The 21,562-nt window shown below is 38.0% G+C and overlaps 1 protein-coding gene across 2 annotated transcripts in view; it reads right to left on the bottom strand.

The window, feature by feature from the left end:
- The window catches only part of UBN2 (ubinuclein 2), a 75,187-nt gene that overhangs the window by 47,672 nt on the left and 5,953 nt on the right, over positions 1 to 21,562 (bottom strand). Inside the window, exons 2-5 of one of the 2 annotated variants that reach the window (XM_058531093.1) lie at positions 19,476 to 19,568; positions 5,686 to 5,787; positions 1,024 to 1,161; positions 254 to 357 (exon numbers count right to left, since the gene is read on the bottom strand). In XM_058531093.1, coding sequence (XP_058387076.1) covers positions 254 to 357; positions 1,024 to 1,161; positions 5,686 to 5,787; positions 19,476 to 19,568 — 437 coding nt within the window. The remainder of the gene's footprint in view (positions 1 to 253; positions 358 to 1,023; positions 1,162 to 5,685; positions 5,788 to 19,475; positions 19,569 to 21,562) is intronic. The other variant, XM_058531101.1, reaches the window with a different exon arrangement.

The following is a 21,562-nucleotide window of genomic DNA, read 5'->3' as shown; positions in this document are numbered from 1 at the left end:
TAATGAGCAAAATACTTAATGAACCAATTTGTAAATCTGATCTAAAACACCATGAGGTCTCCAGGATGACAAAGGCTTCTACTTATTAATAAATATATTATTAAAATATAAGTTATAGGTCAGTGATATTTATAAATACTGTATTAAATTAGACCCAGCTAAGCTGAATTAATTAATGCTAAATATATCTTTCTACAAGGAGAGTTAGTCACGCTATGACACTAGTTCCCTTATTATGTTTAATTTCACGTACCCCAGTTGTTTGGGTACTTTTTTCCTTGGTTTCTTCTCCTTTTCCCCTTCCTCTTTCCGCTTCCGCTTCTTCATCTCAATATCATCTTCTTTTATTTTGGGAATCTGCAAAATGATAAAAGAATGCACAACTTAGGTAAGTATCAATGCTTTCCTCTCTGATGTTAGCAATCCAGAATCAAGGGCAGTGGTTTTCCTCAAATTTCAGTGTGCATTAGAACTGCTTATTAAAAATGCAGATTCTTAGGGTCCATGAGCACTCCCAACCCTGGTTTTGATTCAGTTACCTGGGGTAGGGCCTTTTAATCTGCATTTTGAACAAACATTTTGGTGAGTCTGCTACAATCCACTTCAAGAAAATTCTGGATCACATTTCAAGAAACACTTATCTAAAGACATTCTATCCACTTCCCAAATACAGTATATATATTCTATAGAATTTTCCTTACAAATTACATCTTAAGAAAGGTAACAGCTATTAACAGTCATTTCTATACCAAGTCTTAACCTAGGAACTTAACCTTATCCCAGAAACAGTAGATTATTAGACCACATATGGAGAGAGAAGTTTTAAAAGCAAATATAATTCCTTATCAATTTCCCCATATCTACATAATTTTACTTTAAAGCATGTAAATAACCTATAGATTCATTAAACAATGGTTAGCATTTTACTTTTCCTTCTACTCGCAGCCGTGGCACAAGTAAAATTCAAAGTATATCCTATTAATTGAACGCTCTCATTACTGTTGCAACACTGGATAAACTCACTTTGGGTGGCTTGTGCTTTTGGCTGTCTGTAATATCTTCTTCTTCAGTATCTGAAGCTTGGCGAAATTGTAGAGTTCCAGTGTTGATATAAAAGCCTCCATATTTTGTTGTTAGAGAAGCAGGAACTAATTCGTCATACTAGATTTAAAAAAAAAAAAGATTTCAGATATATCCTATTGTCTTTAATTCTATAAATATGTCAAAGAAATTCAATCACCATGTCAGCAACCTCCTTAAATTCTAACTGCAAAACTGACTGCAATGAGAAAGTTTGTGGAATAAATTTAGAAAAACTTAATATCTAGAATAAAAATGAGCTCTGATCATTCAGTATTTACTAAGAAAGGAACTTCTGGAATAATGAAGCAAATTCTAAATATATCTGCTGAGAAAAATTTAAGGATCATTGCTACTATTCTTAAAGACAAATGATTCTGAGGAGAAATTGAAACAAGGTAAAACAGATGACTAAATGTCCAGACAAAGATCAAATTTCATTTCCTACCATATCAGTATATAATTTTATTCATAAGGAAATTATAAAGAATAACAAAGTTATTTCTTCTGTCTTAGCTGTAAGCTTTTAAGGTGGGGAAAATTTTTTAAATATTTAAAAGAAAAATAGCATATATATGTTTTAAAGGGAAGCAGAAAAAGAACTGCCCAGTTCAGTAAGCACACACTGAGGGCCTCTAATGAGCCAGGCACTTGGCTTAGAGCAAGGGGCTTCAATTGTCTAAATCAGACTGAAGGTCTGACTAGAATATCACTTAAAGCTGATGTCCTCTAAGCCTAGATTTTAAAGTTTATCATTATCTCCTCTGATGAAGATGGACAAAAGGCAAATATTAAATGAAAGTCAATCTTAACCAAATGAAGGTATTCATAGCGGAAGAGAAAAAAGGAACTACTTTTCTAACAGAGGCAAGATGTCTGCTACCTGGGGTCCCCAGAACTCTACTTAGGGGTTCTTCATATTACATAATTAGTCTTTAAGAAAGTCAGATTTTTAAGGAAAATTCTTTGCCATGGGCAAGGAACATACACAACGTACTAGTTACTCCAAGAATGTTAAGGCTAAGTACAAAATTAGTGATTTTACCCTGTATCCTTTTAAATTATATGGAGAGCGGAAAAAGAAAGAATGGCTGGTTTAATCATAATCAATCAAAAAGAAAGTGAGAAGAAAACATAAATGAAATCCTGTCTTGTTGCTCCACTTGATGAGCTCCTATACAGATGTACAAGTGAGACCTTCAGGAAGAGGCCAGCACTATCTGCAAGGGAAGGACTGACGGGAGGAGAAAAGGATTAAAAGTGAAAAGACTTTGCAGTAATTATTTGGAAAACGTGATTAAGATAAATACACCTGTACTTTTTGCTTACATATACTTGTATACTGCTTCATAATTTTCAATGCTCCTTCATATAAATTATTTCATTTGGTCCTCCTGATACCCTTGTGAGGCAAGGAAGGCAAATATTATTCCCATTTTATAAGTGAAAACCAGATTCAGAGAGGTTAAGAACCTTGCCAGAGTAATTTTATTAGTTTATGGCAGAGTCACTAGCTAACTTCCAACCCACCCACTACACCACACAGCTTCTCACGTGGGACACACACATACTACCAGGTTACTGGGCAATGTGGACGTGCTCAACATCTGTCTTCTTCCGCAGTATTCTCCTGAGCCTTCTCTATTAGAACACTCTTCAGGAGAACAAACTCTTTATACATATTTAATTTAGCCTTTAAGTAGAATGTGTTAAGAGGCAATGGAGCACTAAACTCAAGAATCAGAAGGCCTATGGGCCAGCCCCGTGGCTTAGCAGTTAAGTGCGCGCGCTCCGCTGCTGGCGGCCCGGGTTCGGATCCTGGGCGCGCACTGACGCACCGCTTCTCTGGCCATGCTGAGGCCGCGTCCCACATACAGCAACTAGAAGGATGTGCAGCTATGACATACAACTATCTACTGGGGCTTTGGGGGAAAAAAATAAATAAATAAAATTACATTAAAAAAAAAAAGAATCAGAAGGCCTGGATCCAGATCCTTTGTCAATGACTAGTTATTATGACCCAGAGCAAATCACTTAACATCAATATTTTGAGATTGTAAAACAGGGACAATATTAATGACTTCACAAAGCTGTAGTGAAATTTAAGAGACAACCTAAATAAAAGTGCCTGATATTGTTCTTTATTAATAACAAAAAAAAAAATTTTGTCTTTTTAAAATTTGGCAGCATATATGTGAGACTAAAAATAATCTTCAAAAGCATTTATTTTCAGGTATTTATAGTAATAAGTAGTACACGATTCTGAAAATTAGAACCAGGTTATTTTCAGTCTCTATCGAATAATATACGAACAGTGAAAGTTTGCTGACAGTAGAATCAATGAAAAGAACAGAATCATTTGGTTAGATCAAAACAGTTTTATGTCTGAATTATCTCATAAAAAGAACCAAACAATCTGCTAAGGATAACAACACAAAATGCTTTTGCAAGTCAATGAACAACATGTATTTTAGCTCAATTTCCTCTGATAAAACAGGGACCTATCTTGTCCTATAAGTGTCCATAACTAACTGTATGACTTTTATACAACTTATACAAAATCTACCCTTATTGATGGCTTTCAAATTTTCTTCACCACAACCCAAGTGGAAAATACATTACACATCAAAACCCAGCACACGTGCACACACACGTACACAATAAAAATCACATAATCTACCACTGATTTACTATGATAGCTCCTATTCTATTTCATTTTCTTTAAAAATGCTGGCCACCACCCTAAATTGATATATAATCTAATTACAGGCTGCAAAAGTCAGTTTGAAAAACACTGTATTCAAACATTCTGAGTGCTACAAAAGAAGATATTAAAAATGCTATTTATGAAAGGCTACATACTACATGACTACATACTGTGTGACACTCAGGAAAAGGTACAACTATGGAGATAGTAAAAAGATTAGTGATTGCCAGGGGTTAGGGAGGGATGAATAGGTAGAACGCATTGTTTTAGGGCCATGAAACTGTTCTGTATACTATAACGGTGGATACATGTCACTATATATTTGTCAAAATCCACAGAATGTACAACACCAAGAAAGAACCCTAAGGTAAACTACGGACTTTGTCAATGTTGGTTCACTGATTATAACTAATGTACCACTCCAACTGGGGGATGCCGATAATGAGAAAGGCTGTGCACGTGTTGGGGCAGGGAATATATGGGAAATCTCTGTATCTTCCGCTCAATTTTGCTGGGAACCTAAAACTGCTATAAAAAGGTTAAGTTTATTAATTTTTAAAAATGCTATTTATATAAGCCTGAGTAAATGCAATGTCCATTTATATATGGCTGAGTTCCTTTTTGGATTATTTAGAATTCAAAATCTACTTTACATATAACGTTAACACTAATACTAATGCTTTATACTTGCTTTTTGCTTTTCAGCATGTCATCAGCTTATCTGATGGGCAAGTCAGTCACAGCAGAGAAAACTGGGTGATGCTAAAACACTTGCTCTTGGTCACATGGCGAACCAGAAACCCGAGTCAGGTCTAGAATCTAGAAATTTTGACTTCAGTTCCAAACCGGGATCAAGACTCTTGAAAACATCCCATGCCTTAACCTACTGGTTGACAACCTTTTCAGTAACAGGAAGGCCTCTTTACTCCAATGGGCATTGTCAATATTTTACTTCTGCAGACTAGGGTGTCTGATATGGTAAAGGAGTTTATGTCAGGACACCAAAACTAAGTTATTTTAGGAGTATGACAGGGTACCCAGTATGCCTCATGCTGGAAGTCCTTCTTATCATCCTCCTACACTATATATGCCTTGTCCTATCTGTACAACCAAGCACCGTGGTAACAGGAAAAAAACATACTAATTTGTGGGAGTCTAACAGTCACCTTACTGTCACTTTCTGTACATCCTAAGTAATCATTTCACACTGCAGAGGATATCATAATCCCAGGGTTTAGATTACTCTAGTACACTGAGATAATGTAAGAACATATAGCTTAACTACCCCAAAACACCATAAGTCCTCATTCATTTCCTGCGTGATCAACGGACTACCACAGTCCTTAAAAGCTTTCCTAAGTTCCCCTTCCTTTTATAAGGGAAAGAGGATTCTGGGGGAAAAGTTGTAGGGCTTGATCAAAACAGACTAGTGATAAAGGCTGGCATTCAATTACTGCCATTGTAGTAAGGCTTGGTAGCAATAAAAAATTAAGTACACTTTAAAGATGTCTGCCAGATTAAATTCAACCAGTAGCTCTAATCTTCAAGATCCACACAGTTCTTATCTGGTAGTCATTTCAAAATGCACCTCCCCAAGTTTGGGAATATCAATAAAAAATTCAATATGTAAATACCCTATGATCAACAAATTCCACGGCTAGAAATTTATCCTACACATATATCCACTCTATAATTATATTACATACATATTTACTCAAGTACATAAAGACAAAGGTACACATATGCTCATTATTTGTAAGCACTGGAAACCATTTAGATGTACATCAATAGGAGATTAGTAAGCAAAAACATTCAACGAGCTATTTTAGTTACTTTACCCTTGACTTCTAACCCAAACAGACAAAAAATTGCTGCTATATTAAAGAAACATTACTCACAGCCTCGGAGTTATCAATAAACGGATCTGTCTCATCATAGCCAAAGCCTATATCAATTAAATCTTGTAGCCGATCCTTCCGGTGTTTACGGGGTTTCCCACCCTGCAAAGAACAGATATGTTACACTAATTCAGTACTCATGCTGTTTCCATCAAGTTAAAAAATACTTGTTAGAAGAATTCCAAATAATTTATGTAGATAAACCCCCTTCCAGGAGGCTGAATTTAAGTCCCCCATACCTTGAATGTAAGTTGTGTTTAGGGACTTGCTCCCAAAGAGTAGCGTATGAAAAGGAGGGGACAAAGTGACTGTACAGTGAAAAACCTAGCCAATATTACCTCAGCCAGGTGATCAAGGTCAAAATCAACAGTGATAAGTCAAGTTGATAGCATATATCCCTGATATGATGCAATAAAAATGGCACTTTACCTTGTGGTCATCCTCTCAAAAGCCGATAACCCCCGTTATACGTTAACCATGAGAAAAACATCAGACAAACTAAATTGAGGGACATTCTACAAATAACTGACTAGTATTCCTCAAAGCTGTCAAGATTATCAAGACAAGAAACATCTGAAAAACTGTCACCATCTAGATGAGCCTAAGGAGACATGATACCATGATGTGGTATCCTGGATGGGATCTAGGAACTAAAAAAGGACATTGGGGGAAAACTAGTAAAATCTGAATAAAGTGTGCAGTTTAGTTAATAGTAATATACCAATGTTGCTTCATTAGCTGTAACAAATCTACCATACAAATGTAAGATGTTATAGGGGAGAGTGGGCGAGCACTATACGGGAACTCTCTGGATTATCTTTGCAACTTTTCTGTAAATCCAAGCTATTCTTAAAATTACTTTTTAAAATGTCATAGAATTATACATACAGACATAGGAGAAAATAAAAACTGAGTGCATGCAAAAACTGGTGAAATCTGAATAAGGTCCACAGTCTAGCTAATTGTATTGTGCCAATGTCAATTTCCTAGTTTTGATAACTATAGTTATGTAAGATATTACCACTGGAAGAAACTGGGTGATTGGTACAAGGGACTTCTTTGTACTATATTTGCAACTTCTTGTGAGCCTGTAATTCTTTTCAAATAAAAAAGTTTTTTAAAAAGTAAAACAACAAGGGGCCGGCCCCATGGCGTAGCAGTTAAGTGCGCGTGCTCCACTGCTGGTAGCCCGGGTTTGGATCCCGGGCGTGCACTGATGCACCACTTGTCAGGACATGCTGTGGCGGTGTCCCACATAAAAGTGGAGGAAGATTAGCACGGATGTTAGCTCAGGGCCAGTCTTCCTCAGCAAAAAGAGGAGGATTGGCATGGACGTTAGCTCAGGGCTGACCTTCCTCACAAAAAAAAAAAAAAAAACTTTATTATTAGCTCAAATTAAAAAGATTGATGATACCAAGTGTTAACAATGATGTGGAGCAACTGAAACTCTCTTACATGACTGGTGCAAAATGATACAGCAGTTTTGCCAAACAGTTTGGCAGTTTCTTATAAAGTTAAACATACACTTACCATATGACCTAACAATCCAACTCGTATCATTTACTCCAGAGAAATAAAAATGTTATGTTCAGGCAAAGACTTGTATTCTAATGTTCAGAGCAGTTTTATTCATAGCAGCCAAAAACCGGAAACAACCCAATGCCCATCATCCAGAGAATGGATAAACAAATTGTGGTACATCCCTATGACAGATTACCACACAGCAATAAAAAGGAAGGAACTACTGATAACATGCCACACGTGGATGAATTTCAAAAGCATTTTGCTAAGTGAAAGAGGCAGACACAAAAGACTATAAAATTCCATTTATAGGAAACTCTAGAAAAGGTAAAAAACAAAACAAAAAATCTATAGTGATAAAAAGTACATCACAGGTTGCCAGGGCTGGAGGGAGAGGATTATTTGTCGAGAGGTAAAAGGGAACTTTTTGGGGTGATAAAATTGTTCTATTTCATGATCATGGTAGTGGTTACAGAACTGTGTACATTTGTCAAAATTCATCAAACTGTACACTCAAAATGGATGAATTGCATTTATTTAAACTATACTTCAATAATGCTGATCTTCCAGGGCCAGCCCGGTGGCGCAAGCGGTTAAGTGCGCGCGCTCTGCTGTGGTGGCCCGGGGTTCGCCGGTTCGGATTCCGGGCGCGCACCGACGCACCGCTTGGCAAGCCATGCTGTAGTGGTGTCCCATATAAAGTAGAGGAAGATGGGCACGAATGTGAGCCCAGGGCCAGTCTTCCTCAGCAAAAAAAGAAGAGGACTGGTATTGGATGCTAGCTCAGGGCTGGTCTTCCTCACAAAAAAATAAATAAATAAATAATGCTGATCTTTAAAACTCCTCATGATTATTTCCACTTCAACTTCTCTCCCCACAAACCTTTGTTCATACAATTATTTACATCTACAGCTTCCTTTCCATTCTAAGTGCCATTGCTATCATGCTGCCCATTGTTTTTCACTCAAATGTAATGAATGCCTTAATTAGCTTCTCTTCCCTTCTATTTATCCTCAATTTATCCTGTATAATATCATCTAATTAATATTTCTAAAATATCATTTCATATCATTCCCTGCTCAAAATGCCACAGAAGCATCCTATCTATTATAAGATAAATCCAAAACTCATAATGTGGCATTAATTAAATGCCTTCTACATGTTGACTCAAGCTGCCTTTCCAACATTTTCTTACAATTTTCCAACTTGAACACTTTGATCCATTCACTCTATCCACTCTCCTTCCAAACACACTTGCTTATCTTTCCTCATACTTTCCCCTTATTTGGAATAATCTCTTATTCTTCTCTGAATTCTCCCACCCTTCACAGCTGAGCCCAAGTTTTAAACCTTTTCTCCTTGATGCTTTCTACTTAAAATCACAATGATCTTTTTCTGCTCTCCTAACATATTTTTTGTCTGGGCACAACTAGCTGCCTGTAAGATTTACCTAGAGAAAACTAAAAAAACAAATAGGTACTGTTGTAATAGGCACAATCAAACATATGAAGAAGTACAAGTAACTTATGTATAACTAGAGACATTTAGGATTAAGTCTAGTCGAGGTGACCAGTAGTTACCACAGGAAACTATAGCTATTGTTAACGTTCTGAGTCCATGATCTAATATATGCAGTAAAGTGGTTAAACAAGTAAATGCAAATCTTACCAATGATAGTAAACAAAATGGCTAAAGCTTTACTTAATTATAACAGCATTAATCTGACCAAATGCCTCTCAAAAAAAGGATCATACAAGTATAAGATCTTTACCAAGCATCATAACAATGATAACGGTATAAATTATATATACTATGACACATCCATTCAATGTTAACAGCCATTTTAAAACAACGTGGTAGGGGTCGGGCTGGTGGCCTAGCAGTTAAGTGCATGTGCTCCGCTGCGGAGGCCTGGGGTTCGGATCCCGGACGCGCACCGATGCACCGCTTGTCAAGCCATGCTGTGGTGGCATCGCACATAAAGTGGAGGAAGATGGGAATGGATGTTAGCCCAGGGCCAGTCTTCCTCAGCAAAAAAGAGAGGAGGATTGGCAGATGTTAGCTCGGGGCTGATCTTCCTCACACACACACACAAAATAAATAAATAAGACAACGTGGTAGAGGAATATTTAATAACATAAAAGGCAACGAAAGCAGTTTACCAAATGTTATGTATAGTTCAGGTTATTCATAGAAAAGGTAATATTAATGCTCACTAAGCATTTGAAAGTATTAAACCTAACTGGTAATCATGGAGACAACATTAAAATAACAAGATATTGCTTTTTCAGCTCATGAAAAACACAACACAGCAATACACATCTATACATAGATATAAAATGCTCAAAGAATTACAACAAGCAGATAACCATGGTTATTACTGACGAGAAGGCATATAATTGGAGGCAGTGTAAAGGAAGACTTTGGCTTAATATTTATTATTTGAATTTGTTCTTAACAATAGGAGTGTATTCATGTATTACTCAAGGGATTAAAAAAATTTTTTCTTAAGTGCAAGAGAGCAAATACGTAAGCATACTGCATTTTTTTTTTTTGTGAGCAAGATCAGCCCTGAGCTAACATCTGTGCTAATCCTCCTCTTTTTGCTGAGGAAGACTGGCTCTGAGCTAACATCTATTGCCAATCCTCCTCCTTTTTTTTTCCCCAAAGCCCCAGTAGATAGTTGTATGTCATAGTTGCACATCCTTCTAGTTGCTGTATGTGGGATGCTGCCTCAGCATGGTCGGAGAAGCGGTGCGTCGGCGCGCGGCATCTGAAGCCGGGCCGCCAGTAGCGGAGCGTGAGCACTTAACCACTAAGCCACGGGGCCGGCTCCACATACATGCATTTTTAAAAGCCCTGAAAAGATACACATCAAACTATTAACAGTGGCTATGCCTAGCAGTGGGCTTACAGGTGATTTTTATTTTCTTCTCTCTGTTCATCTGTATTTATACATTCTTTTACAGTGAACAAAATCTTTGAAATATGTAAATGCTTACATACACAGATCTCTGGGACAAGAAACAAACAGTGTTTATCTCTGAGGAGGCAACTGGTTAGCTGGGAGTCAGGGGTAGAATGGAGTTTCACCTTTCATCATATTACCTTTTCTATCTTTTGAATTTTCATCAAGTACATGTATTACCCATTCAAGAAATTTTATTTTCTTATGTCTGGTCCACCAAACATCTAACACCATTCTGTTTTTGACTCCCTATATGATTCTGCTTCCCAGTCCCACCCTGGGGAAAGAGTTTTGGATAAGCTGTGTTTGACACATCCGTGACTGTGTTGTTCTTTCTTAAGAACAAAATTCTTTCATGTTTTTCACTACAAATCACATAATTTTTCACATAATGGCCAATAACTTAGAAATACAAAGATTAATTACATTAAAGGAATCCCAAAGAACATGCAGCCACTGGCTAAAACAGGATGTTGAAGAGCCAGTCAACACTAGTCAACAACAAGTCTTCTATGTCCACTTGCCTTATCAATCACCACAAGGGACCAAATTAAGTGACTTTTTAGAGCCCTTCTCCACTAGCCAGGGTTACACGGCCTTTGCTCTATCTATTAACGGCTTTCTGCCAAAGCACCTACTGTTAAGTACTGTTAAGTACATCCCAGTTCCCTCCTTCATCAAAGAGGCCACCAGAACACAGTTTTTGGCCTCAGTTTTACTTTTCCTGACCTTTTGGCCTCATTGGAAAACTTCTCCCCTGGGCTGCCTCCTGCCTTACCCCCTTTTCTGTTCTCCAACCTCTAGGTCTCTAGTTCCCCAATTATGCTGAAATCCAGAGACATGCATATGGTATAAAATGGAACCAAACTTTTGACAGCTGCCAAAAAGGCACAAACCAATTAATTCACGAACATTAAAATTCCACCTAAAGGAACTCAAGATAGATTGGCAAAGGATTATATCACAGTCTCTTCCCTACTAGGCCTATTTTGAACCACTCTCTTTTTCAGCATCCTGAGCAAGAATACCCTCTGTGGCAGAATCAAATCAAAACTGATAAATCCCCTGGACTTTTGCAGTTGTCCATGTTCCACAGTTTACACAATAAATGCATCTTATAAAAATAAAAAATGTATTTTCCAAATTAAAAAAAAAATCTTGAATTTTGCTATATCTAAAATGAAGAAACTCCTTCAAATCTATTCCCCTAGGGCACTAGTTTACTATGACTCAGAAGAAAATGACTGAGTCTTTAGTACCTGCTTAACCTGATAACCAGTGTTTCAAGCCAACGCAGTCTGAGTACACTGTAACATTAAGCTGTAAAACAAACAAGATGTTCTTAAGACAGGACCCCGACTGCCTCCAAGTAACAAGAAACCTAACTAATAGTCACCATCATTGATCACCTATGGAAGACAGAGGAAGCATGACACTGATTGCTAAGACTCCAGTCTTATAACTGAGAAGAAAGTATCCCCTGGTCACATAGCTTCCCTATTTGTCCCAGCCCTGTCACAACCTTATCTTTCTCCACCTCTGCTGATTTCCTTAACCTACCAATAGAAAAGGGTAGAGATTTAAGTCAGCAGAAAGACAGCCAAGAGCTGACTTAACAGCATCGAAACAGTATACATACACTTCTATAATCACCACTTATGGATATAGAGCCCTCCTACCAAGTACCCTAAAACTGCTGATTCTCAATTGTTCCTAAGAAATTTAAGGAAGTTGAAGAGAACTTATTTAGCTCAAAGAGGCCAAGGAATTAAAAGGGCATGTCATGGCAAGTGATTACAATTGGTTTAACTGCAATAAAGAAACTATTATTTGAGTTGAGAATTCTTCCTTGCACTTTATTTAAAAACCTCCCTCACCTCTGTTTGTTTTCAAAGGACATTATTTTATGTTTTTATTGTATATGTAGTGTCATACTATTGCTGGTCTATAGAACCTAAGTACACTGGCATTTGTGCTTTGCAAGAAGAATTTATTTTGTGTTAATGTTAACAAGTTTGCCCAAACTGCTTTACCCAATGCCCTACCAAGTTGATCCTTAGGGACCAGAACTAATATAAGGCCAACACAAACAGGAAAACCAGCCAAGGAGGTTCCCAAGGAAGCTCTAACCCCTCAACAAGTGTGGATGATCATCTGACAACATGAGCAATTAAAGAATTCTTAAAACTCCCAGGAAGAGAGCATAAATGCTTTCTAATATCCACTTGTATCAACCTCATATTTGAGGATACTTTTTAAATAATCCATAATTATTTTAAATATAAACATATATTTCCTTTCCACTCAATTAAGTAGTACTTACTGTGAAAAAGTCACTCTTTGGAAATTATACAGTTACTCCAAGATATTGCCATTCTTTAAAACACATCTGGACAAAATCAGTTTTAAAAGCCATACCAAAAGAAAATCAAGAAATTTTATAAATATACTTTGTTTTTACCCAAAAAGTGTTAACTCCATTTGATCAACTGCTTTACTTATAAGACTGCTTAGAATTACTTTCATACCATCAAACCAATCCCTATCCTCCCTTTTAAAATAAATATGAAGCTACCAGTGCTCTGAGTTCAAAATCACTTAGAATTAAGCATCAAAGGTGGTATTCAAAGTTTACGTGGTAAAGTAAGCAGATTTTAAAGCTGTAATTTGATTTCATAAACGCTAATAAATGCCCTGGCAGAACACATGTCTTCCTATTCAGTCAATCAGATTCAAATAGTCTTAACTGAGCCCTTGCTAGGGCACCAGGTACTACACTAAGTGTTTTCATTTAGGTTACTGAATTTATATCCAATTCTAGGATAGCATGATCTTTCAAGATGGCTGGGTTAACACAACGAGAAAAGCACTGAAAGAAATCTTCCCACCACCACACATTATTCTACGTCCTAGAAGGCTTAGCAAACATGTCTATACTCATCAAACTGAACCTCATTCCCTGCTCTACAGTATATATGGCCTCAAAAAAAGCATACACAATCTAGAAACCATCTAAAAGCTGAGTTGGCAACTAGGATATTCAGCCTCAACATTTGGAGCCTTAAAACTGGGAATGAGGAAAGGCACAGGGGCCTCTAAACTGTATCCTGCTTCCCTCCTACAGTAACCAACAAGACAAATTTGGAGCCTACAGAGTAGCAGAAATGTCAAAATTTGGACTTAGTTACTTAATAAGATTTCTATACAAATCTTATGTAGTATATTTAGAGTATTTAGCATACTCTAGGTAAAAATAAATACTGAATAGTTATATTTCCCTTTTCCCAAAAAAACATTTAGCAATTGACGGTGAATGTGCACTGTCACGATACTTGAAGAGCAACACAACAGGAACTAGGACACAGGCAATAAAAACAGGACAGAATACAGGAAAAACACAAAGAAATCAATAAAGGGTGCTCCTTTCACAATTTTATACTCCCTATAATTTCTGTTATTATTGTTTTTCAACTACCAAAACTGTCTCAATTTTTCTTCCCTGAGCGACTGCTACAAGAGAAAGGACACACTCTATCCTCCATGGTTATCCTTCCCTTCTCCCTCAAGCGGCAGCCTGCTCCACTTGACGCAACTCCTCTCCCGCACAACCAACAGCTACACATACTAAAGACCACAAAAGCCATAAACTTGCCTCTCAGGCCTTCCAATAAACCAGAGAATTTATCACTAACATCACTCACAGGACCAGTCACATCTCAATGCATTTTATTTTTCCCCATAACTGGAAACCCCCAACTGAGTTTAACTTGCTCAGTTCTCTGCAACTTCCTACAAAGGCATTCTCCTCCACAATGGAAATGGCATAACCTCCCACGTGTACCACCAACCACTCTGCTCGGAGAAGAGAAAGGGCAGAGTGTAAAATAGATGGACTAATGAGTTAAATATATTAGGAAAAACAACAACAACAGTGAAGCAAGTATATCAAGGTCTCAAACTAGGGCTTGAGAGCTGAATTTGGCCCACAGATGTATTTTGTTTGGCCCACTAGATGTTTTAATTAGAAGTCAACATTTAGAAGTAAGAGACATTAGAGGAAAATCCTGATTTGGGCCTTCTTTTGAGAGATGGGAAGATCTGGCAACTCTAAGCCCAAGTTTCTGCAAAGTAACAAAAGGCTGGAGCTGAGCAGCAGCCGGCCCCTTCAGACAGGGCACGTGCTGCCCCCTCTTCGGGACAATCCCCCACATACACTGTCCATCTGGCCTGCTTCACTAATTAATCAGCAGGGATCTTGGGGACATGTGAATTTGCTACTCCTGAACTACAGGACACTAAAGTAACTACAGGACAGTAAAGTACAGGTCAATAAAGACCTTGGGGCCGGCCCCGTGGCTTAGTGGTTAGGTGCACACGCTCCGCTACTGGCGGCCCGGGTTCGGACCCCGGGCGCGCACCAACGCACCGCTTCTCCGGCCACGCTGAAGCCGTGTCCCACATACAGCAACTAGAAGGATGTGCAACTATGACATACAACTATCTACTGGGGCTTTGGGGGAAAAAAAAGGAGGAGGATTGGCAATAGATGTTAGCTCAGAGCCAGTCTTCCTCAGCAAAAAGAGGAGGATTAGCACGGATGTTAGCTCAGGGCTGATCTGCCTCACACACACAAAAAATAAATAAATAAAATAAATAAAGATCTTGGTTTGTTATTTAAGAGTGACCTTTTGTAAGAGCCTATCATTGGACAAAGCATCTTCTCCCAGGTGTCTATTGGCCTGATGATTTTCTTAACAGCTTCCAAATACTTAGTTGTGGTCTTTAAGAAGACCACAATAGTTAAGAAGAATCTAAAAAAGTGACTGAAGAATCAAAGATAAAGGCCATTTGGAACAGAATGCCTGAATTAAAAGATCAAAATCAGTGGGGCAGTCAATTAATAGAGGTTAAAATTCCACAGATGTTTATGTTAAAAAGAATTTATGACACGCACATTAAGACAGAACATTTCTCCACAAGAGTGATATGTTTAAGCTACTAAACAGTATTTCACATTTAGATAGTACTTTAAATATTTCAAACACTAATAATCTATTTCATCATCTGATGTTGACAAAACCCCTTTGTTATAAAGTTGGGTAGGCAGATCTTATTTTCCCCTCACAGATACCAAAGCATAAAAAAGCCAAGAGGGACCAGCCCAGTGGCGTAGAGGTTAAGTTCATGTGCTCTGCTTCGATGGCCCAGGGTCCGCAGGTTCAAATCCCGGGTGCAGATCGACACACTGCTCGTCAAGCCATGTAAGGCAGTGTCCCACATACAAAATAGAGGAAGATGGGCACAGATGTTAGCTCAGAGCCAATCTTCCTCAGCACAAGAGGAGGACTGGCAACAGATGTTAGCTCAGACCCGATCTTCCTCACATTCACACACACACACACACGCACACAAGAAAAGCCAAGAGCCTTCACTAAGGTCACCCAGCTAGTTAATATGGCAAAGACAGGATCAGAATCCAGTTGTGTTAACCCATAATCCTGTGCTCCTTTCACCACAATACATTGCCACTACTGCCTCTCATCCACCACTCTCCACCACTCTCCCACAGAGGGTTGAAAAGCTATTCTAGGAATTACAGAGAAATCGGTTCCACATGAGACTGGAAGTATCCATTCAAAGACCCTCCACCAAAGTCTCCAAAATTTCTTCCAATTTCAAGAATGGAATTAGCCCTTCTATTGACTTTCAAATCCCCAAAATAAAGTCACTCATTTCTACAGGCACTGTTTGGCACTGCATTTGTGTGTCATATATATGTCTCGTCTTCCCAATTATTTTGAATGTTTCTCCAGGAGAGGGCAACTATCATGCCCCTTTGTACATCCAATATAAATGCTCCAATACTTTATTATTTATACACAACATTTAAGAAACAAAGGGCTAGAAGTAACAAGCAATTTTCAGAAATAATGACAAGGACATCTAAATTATAATATGAAGGAAACAAAAGTAAAAAGAAAAGGTAGCTAGAGATGCAAGTTTTATTTGTTTTATAAGCCTCAAAGAATTGAATCCTCTTTTTGTCATCTGCAAAAAAATTACAAAAAAGGAAATTTAACTTTGGTGGGTTAATATGTTGCATGATTTCACGCACAGTATTTAAAAAATTGTGTGTGTGTAATTGTGTGTAACTGTAAGTAAAAAAGATTTTTTTACTTAAAATATATATATATGTATAAATATAAATATACATATAGACATTTGAATTTGTACCCCTGAACACCAATAAAGATTTTTGTTACTTAAGAATGATCTTGGAGGGCCGGCCCCGTGGCTTGGCGGTTAAGTGCGCGCGCTCTGCTGCTGGCGGCCCGGGGTTCGGATCCTGGGCGCGCACCGACGTACCGCTTCTCCAGCCATGCTGAGGCCGCGTCCCACATACAGCAACTAGAAGGATGTGCAGCTATGACATACAACTATCTACTGGGGCTCTGGGGGAAAAATAAATAAATAAATAAAATTATAAGAATGATCTTGGGCCGGCCCGGTGGCTTAGCGGTTAAGTATGTGCGCCCCGCTGCTGGCAGCCCGGGTTCGGATCCCGGGCGCGCATCGACGCACCGCTTCTCTGGCCATCCTGAGGCCGCGTCCCACATACAGCACCTAGAAGGATGTGCAACTATGACATACAACTATCTACTGGGGCTTTGGGGAAGAAAAACAATAAAAGGAGGAGGATTGGCAATACATGTTAGCTCAGAGCTGGTCTTCCTCAGCAAAAAGAGGAGAATTAGCACGGATGTTAGCTCAGGGCTGATCTCCCTCACCAAAAAAAAAAAAAGAATGATCTTTTGTGACAGCCTAGAGCCTAAAGCCAGACAAGGTATCCTCTCGCAGGTCACTTTTACCCCGATGAGCCCCTTAAAAGGCTCCACATAATTTGTTATAATATATCTATATAATACTCATAGATATAATACTCATGGCATACTTTTAGGTTTATGCACATAAAGCCTTCATGAGGTAGGACATTTTAAATCTCTACTTAGAATGCAAATAGAGTGAGCAGCCAAAATAAAAATCCAGAGGAGAAATACAGTCCATTAATTTGGATTACAACAAGAGTAACATTTTATCCATGCGCAATGACAGTGCCTGGATATATCCCATTTATCTGGAACTCAATTTTACACATCAACCAACGTCTTCAGAACATTGGTTTTTCTATGATAAGTACTATCCAAGGGCTCCCCATTAAGATTTAATAACTCTGAGGCAGTACATCACATTACTTATAAGATCATATAGACATATGATCACTATATAATCAATATAAGGATCCTATGGATATAGGATCCTTACTTACAGGATCATATACTAGAAATTTTCCCATCTGCAAAGGGCAATTCTAATCCTTGGTTCTATAACCCATGGAAAAATAGGCACTCTAAAATAGTGTTGGAGGGAGTGAAAACTGGTAATTTAGAAACTGGTAATTCGGTAATATACACCAAAACTATAAATGCATAAATCTTTCGACTTAAAAATTCCACTTCTAGGAATTTGTCCCCTACAGACAAACTTGAAAATGTGTGAAATGCCATGCTACTAAGTAATTTACTGTAGCACTATTTACAAGAGCAAATTTTTGGGAACAACCTATTAAACAGTTGGGGAGTGGTTAAATAAACTGTGATAGTCCATACAATGGAATACCATGCAGCCTTGAAAAAAGAGAGAGAGAGAAAGCTCTCCTTGTCCCAATGTGCAAAAATCTTCAAGATATAGTAAACGAAAAAAGTGAAGAGCAGAACTGTGTAAAGTACTCTGTAATGTGTAAAAAGGGGTGAGGGGTGGGGGAAGGAATACATGTATATATAGAGACATACACAAAATATCTCTGGAAGGACCCTCAAGAACATTACTTGCCTCTAGGAAGTGAGATAAGGTGGGTGGACAAGAGAATGAAAGGAAGATTCTTCACTGTATACTTTTTTAAAATTTTTGAATTTTGAACCATGGAAATGTATTGCTTGGTTAAAACAGTAAATTTAACAAATATATTAACTGGTATAAAAAGTATAGACAATATTTCAAGATTTACAATCTGAGAACACAGTACTGTAATTAAACCCTACAAATTACTGTAAGTGACAACTTCTGTTATTTCTTCCATGAAAACACCCACCAGTCCATCTCAAAATTTATTATTATACAATCACAGAATACAGAGCCAGAAGGGGCTTCAAAAAATCTGAACCTCTCTATTTACTGATAGGAAAACTGTGGCCCAGAGAGGTTAAATAACCTCCCCACAGGACATGATTAGCAGGTGGTAAAGTGTGGCCTAGAACCTGACCCACATTCCAATCTATTCTCATGTATTTCCCCCACCCCCAAAGGGTTTCTTCACCACCACAAGGAGCCAACCAGTGTCAATCAAGATTGAAGTAGCATTTTGAGGATAACATGACTGACAGGGCTAGTGTGGGCTGACATCTCATCTCCGTGAGATCCATTTCAATGCTCACAGGGGAATCAGAAAGGGTAAGGTCTTGCTTCTCATGGGTTACATTTTAACAAAGTGACAAGGAACAGTTAAAGCTACAGGATAAACATGGGATGAGGAGTGAATCTGTCTACAAAAGCCAATTATACTAAAAAAATCTGAGAAAATGTGAAGCAACTTCACAATCAGGTAATTAAATTTTATTTTTATATTAAAACACACACCAAGCTATTGTGGCATAAAATATAAAATGTACATGAGTTTTTCAGGGAAACAAGACACTTTCAAAGAAATATCATCCTGCTTCTGATTGATTCTAATCCTGGGGCCTAAAAATACACACATTCATTCCCAAACTCTTCAGTGGCAGGAAGGCTTGAGAACTACTACACCAGGGGAATTAAAGTAGCATTCTCAATGGCAGTGGAAAGGGCAAAGATTTAGAGCTAGACAGACCTAGACACGCAGCCTAGTTCTTGACACTGTGTGACCTTAGATCAGTTACTTAACCTTGAGCTCAGAGCCTCAGTTTCTTCATCTGTAAAATATGGTCAATATTACCTACCTTGTAGTTTTATTATAAGGATTGGAGATACTATATGTTAAGCAAACTGCCTGGACTCTAGAAGGAGTACAATAAATGATGACTACTATTATGGCCATTACAAACCTATCAGAATCTTTATTTGACTGGCTAACCATTCATTTGCATTCAATTTGTGAGAACAAGATAAGATGGGCAATGGATATTATAAGCCCTCCCAACCAGTCACAGAAGGAAAACAGGCCAATAGGATAAAATTATCTAAGTGAAGAGTTTATTATACTCACATATTTCATTTCAAATTTCTTAGCCAACATTTCCACTTCTTGCCTCTCTTGATGCTCATCATTAAATGGGTCTTCTGTACGAATGGGCTTCTTCTGATTCAAAGTGAATGGGAAAAGAAATAGAACGATTAGTATTACTTTAACCAGAGTTAAATATATCCTTAAATTTAAGAGTCAATTTTCCCAAATATTAACAAATAAGTAAAAGCATTAAAAGTAACTAGAGGGGCTTGCCCCATGGTCTAGTGGTTAAATCTGGCGCTCTCTGCTTCGGCGGCCCGGGTTTGGTTCCCAGGAGTGGACCTACACCACTTGACAGCAGCCATGCCATGGCAGTGACCCACATACAAAGTAGAGCAAGACTGGCCACAGATGTTAGCTCAGGGCTAATATTCCTCAAGCAAAAAAAAAAAAGAGGAAGACTGGCAACAGATGTTAGCTCAGAGCGAATCTTCTTCAGCAACAATAAATAAATAAATAAAAATAAAAGTAACTAGAAAGAAATGTTGGTTTGTAGCAAAAATACTTCCAATTTTAGTGGACTCTTACACATTTTAAAGTTTTTGGGGGGCCAGCCCAGTGGCGCAGCGGTTAAATGCACACGCTCTGGTTTGGTGGCCCAGGGTTCACCAGTTTGGATGCCGGGCATGCACCAAAACACCGCGTGTCAAGCCATGCTGTGGCGTGGTGGCGTCCCATATAGAGTAGAGGAAGATGGGCATGGATGTTAGCCCAGGGTCAATCTTCCTCAGCAAAAAAAAAAAAAAAAAAAAAAAACCCAGGAGGATTGGCATTGGATGTTAGCTCAGGGCTGATCTTCCTCACCAAAAAAAACCAAAAATAGTTTTTTTGGTGGTTAAGAACTCAACAATTCAAATTGTCTCCACCTACAAAATGATCATACGTCACCTCATCCAAAATAACAAGGCTCCAAAAAACCCCAAGAAAATTACATAAAAATGAAAATCCTACTTATAACTCTAGGTTGAGATCTTCCGAGCAAAGATTAACTGCTTTCGTCACAGGAAATGCTTCTAAAACGATCTCTAGGTTATTAATTTAGAGTCAACGTTTAACCATCTGCCCTGAGTTATCACTAGAGTACCTGAAGCTGCTATGACTTTCTGCTGAGGCCCCGCATCAACAACTTCTATATTACCTACACCCTGTCAATGGATATCCATTCATAGAATACATACTACTTTTAAACAAAGCTAGAAAAGTGAAATAGCTGCAAACAGATTACACTACCATGGCTTTGTACTAGCAGGAAAAGAGTGAAAGTTTACTATATGTTTTAAAAAAACACACAGCTAGGATCCCACATTTACCATCTATTTACCAAAACAAACAAAAAAATAAACCACGTCCTTTACTCAAGTTTACTATTTTAGCAGACACATTTCATATACATGGTTTTTCAATGTACAAAAAAGCCAAAACAAGGAGCTATGTATGGATAAAAATGCTATTTTTGTCTAATTATGGATAATTGACCAGAAAGTTAATTTTTTTTTTTTAAAGATTTTATTTATTTTATTTTTTCCCCCCAAAGCCCCAGTAGATAGTTGTATGTCATAGCTGCACATCTTTCTAGTTGCTGTATGTGGGACTCAGTCTCAGGATGGACGGAGAAGTGGTGCCTCGATGCGCACCCGGGATCCGAACCCGGGCCACCAGCATCGCAGCGCGCGCACTGAACCACCAAGCCACAGGGCCGGCCCCAGAAAGTTAATTTAAAAAAAAAGGATGGCTAGATGTTTTTACTACACATCTTCAAGTAACTAAAACTGAAAGTACATTACAGCTGAAATACGGGATACAAATTTGGCTGACCCTGAAGGGCAAGAAAAAATGCAGAAGGAACAAAGATTTGCACACTTTGGAACTGAGACACTTCAAGCTGGATATAAAGGCTGAGATATGATCAGTCTAAAAACTACAACAGAAAAATACAGACAGAATGAATACAAAACAACTTGTCATATCTAGGGCATTAGAATAAACAGAAACTCCTTAAAGCTTAAACAATTTTTTAAATTATCTATTGTAATAAGCAATAAATTTACAGAATCTTTTATCCCGAT

Source organism: Diceros bicornis, chromosome 3, assembly GCF_020826845.1.
Source record: "Diceros bicornis minor isolate mBicDic1 chromosome 3, mDicBic1.mat.cur, whole genome shotgun sequence".
Classification (NCBI taxonomy): domain Eukaryota; kingdom Metazoa; phylum Chordata; class Mammalia; order Perissodactyla; family Rhinocerotidae; genus Diceros; species Diceros bicornis.
This window is presented reverse-complemented; position numbering and strand designations above follow the sequence as displayed.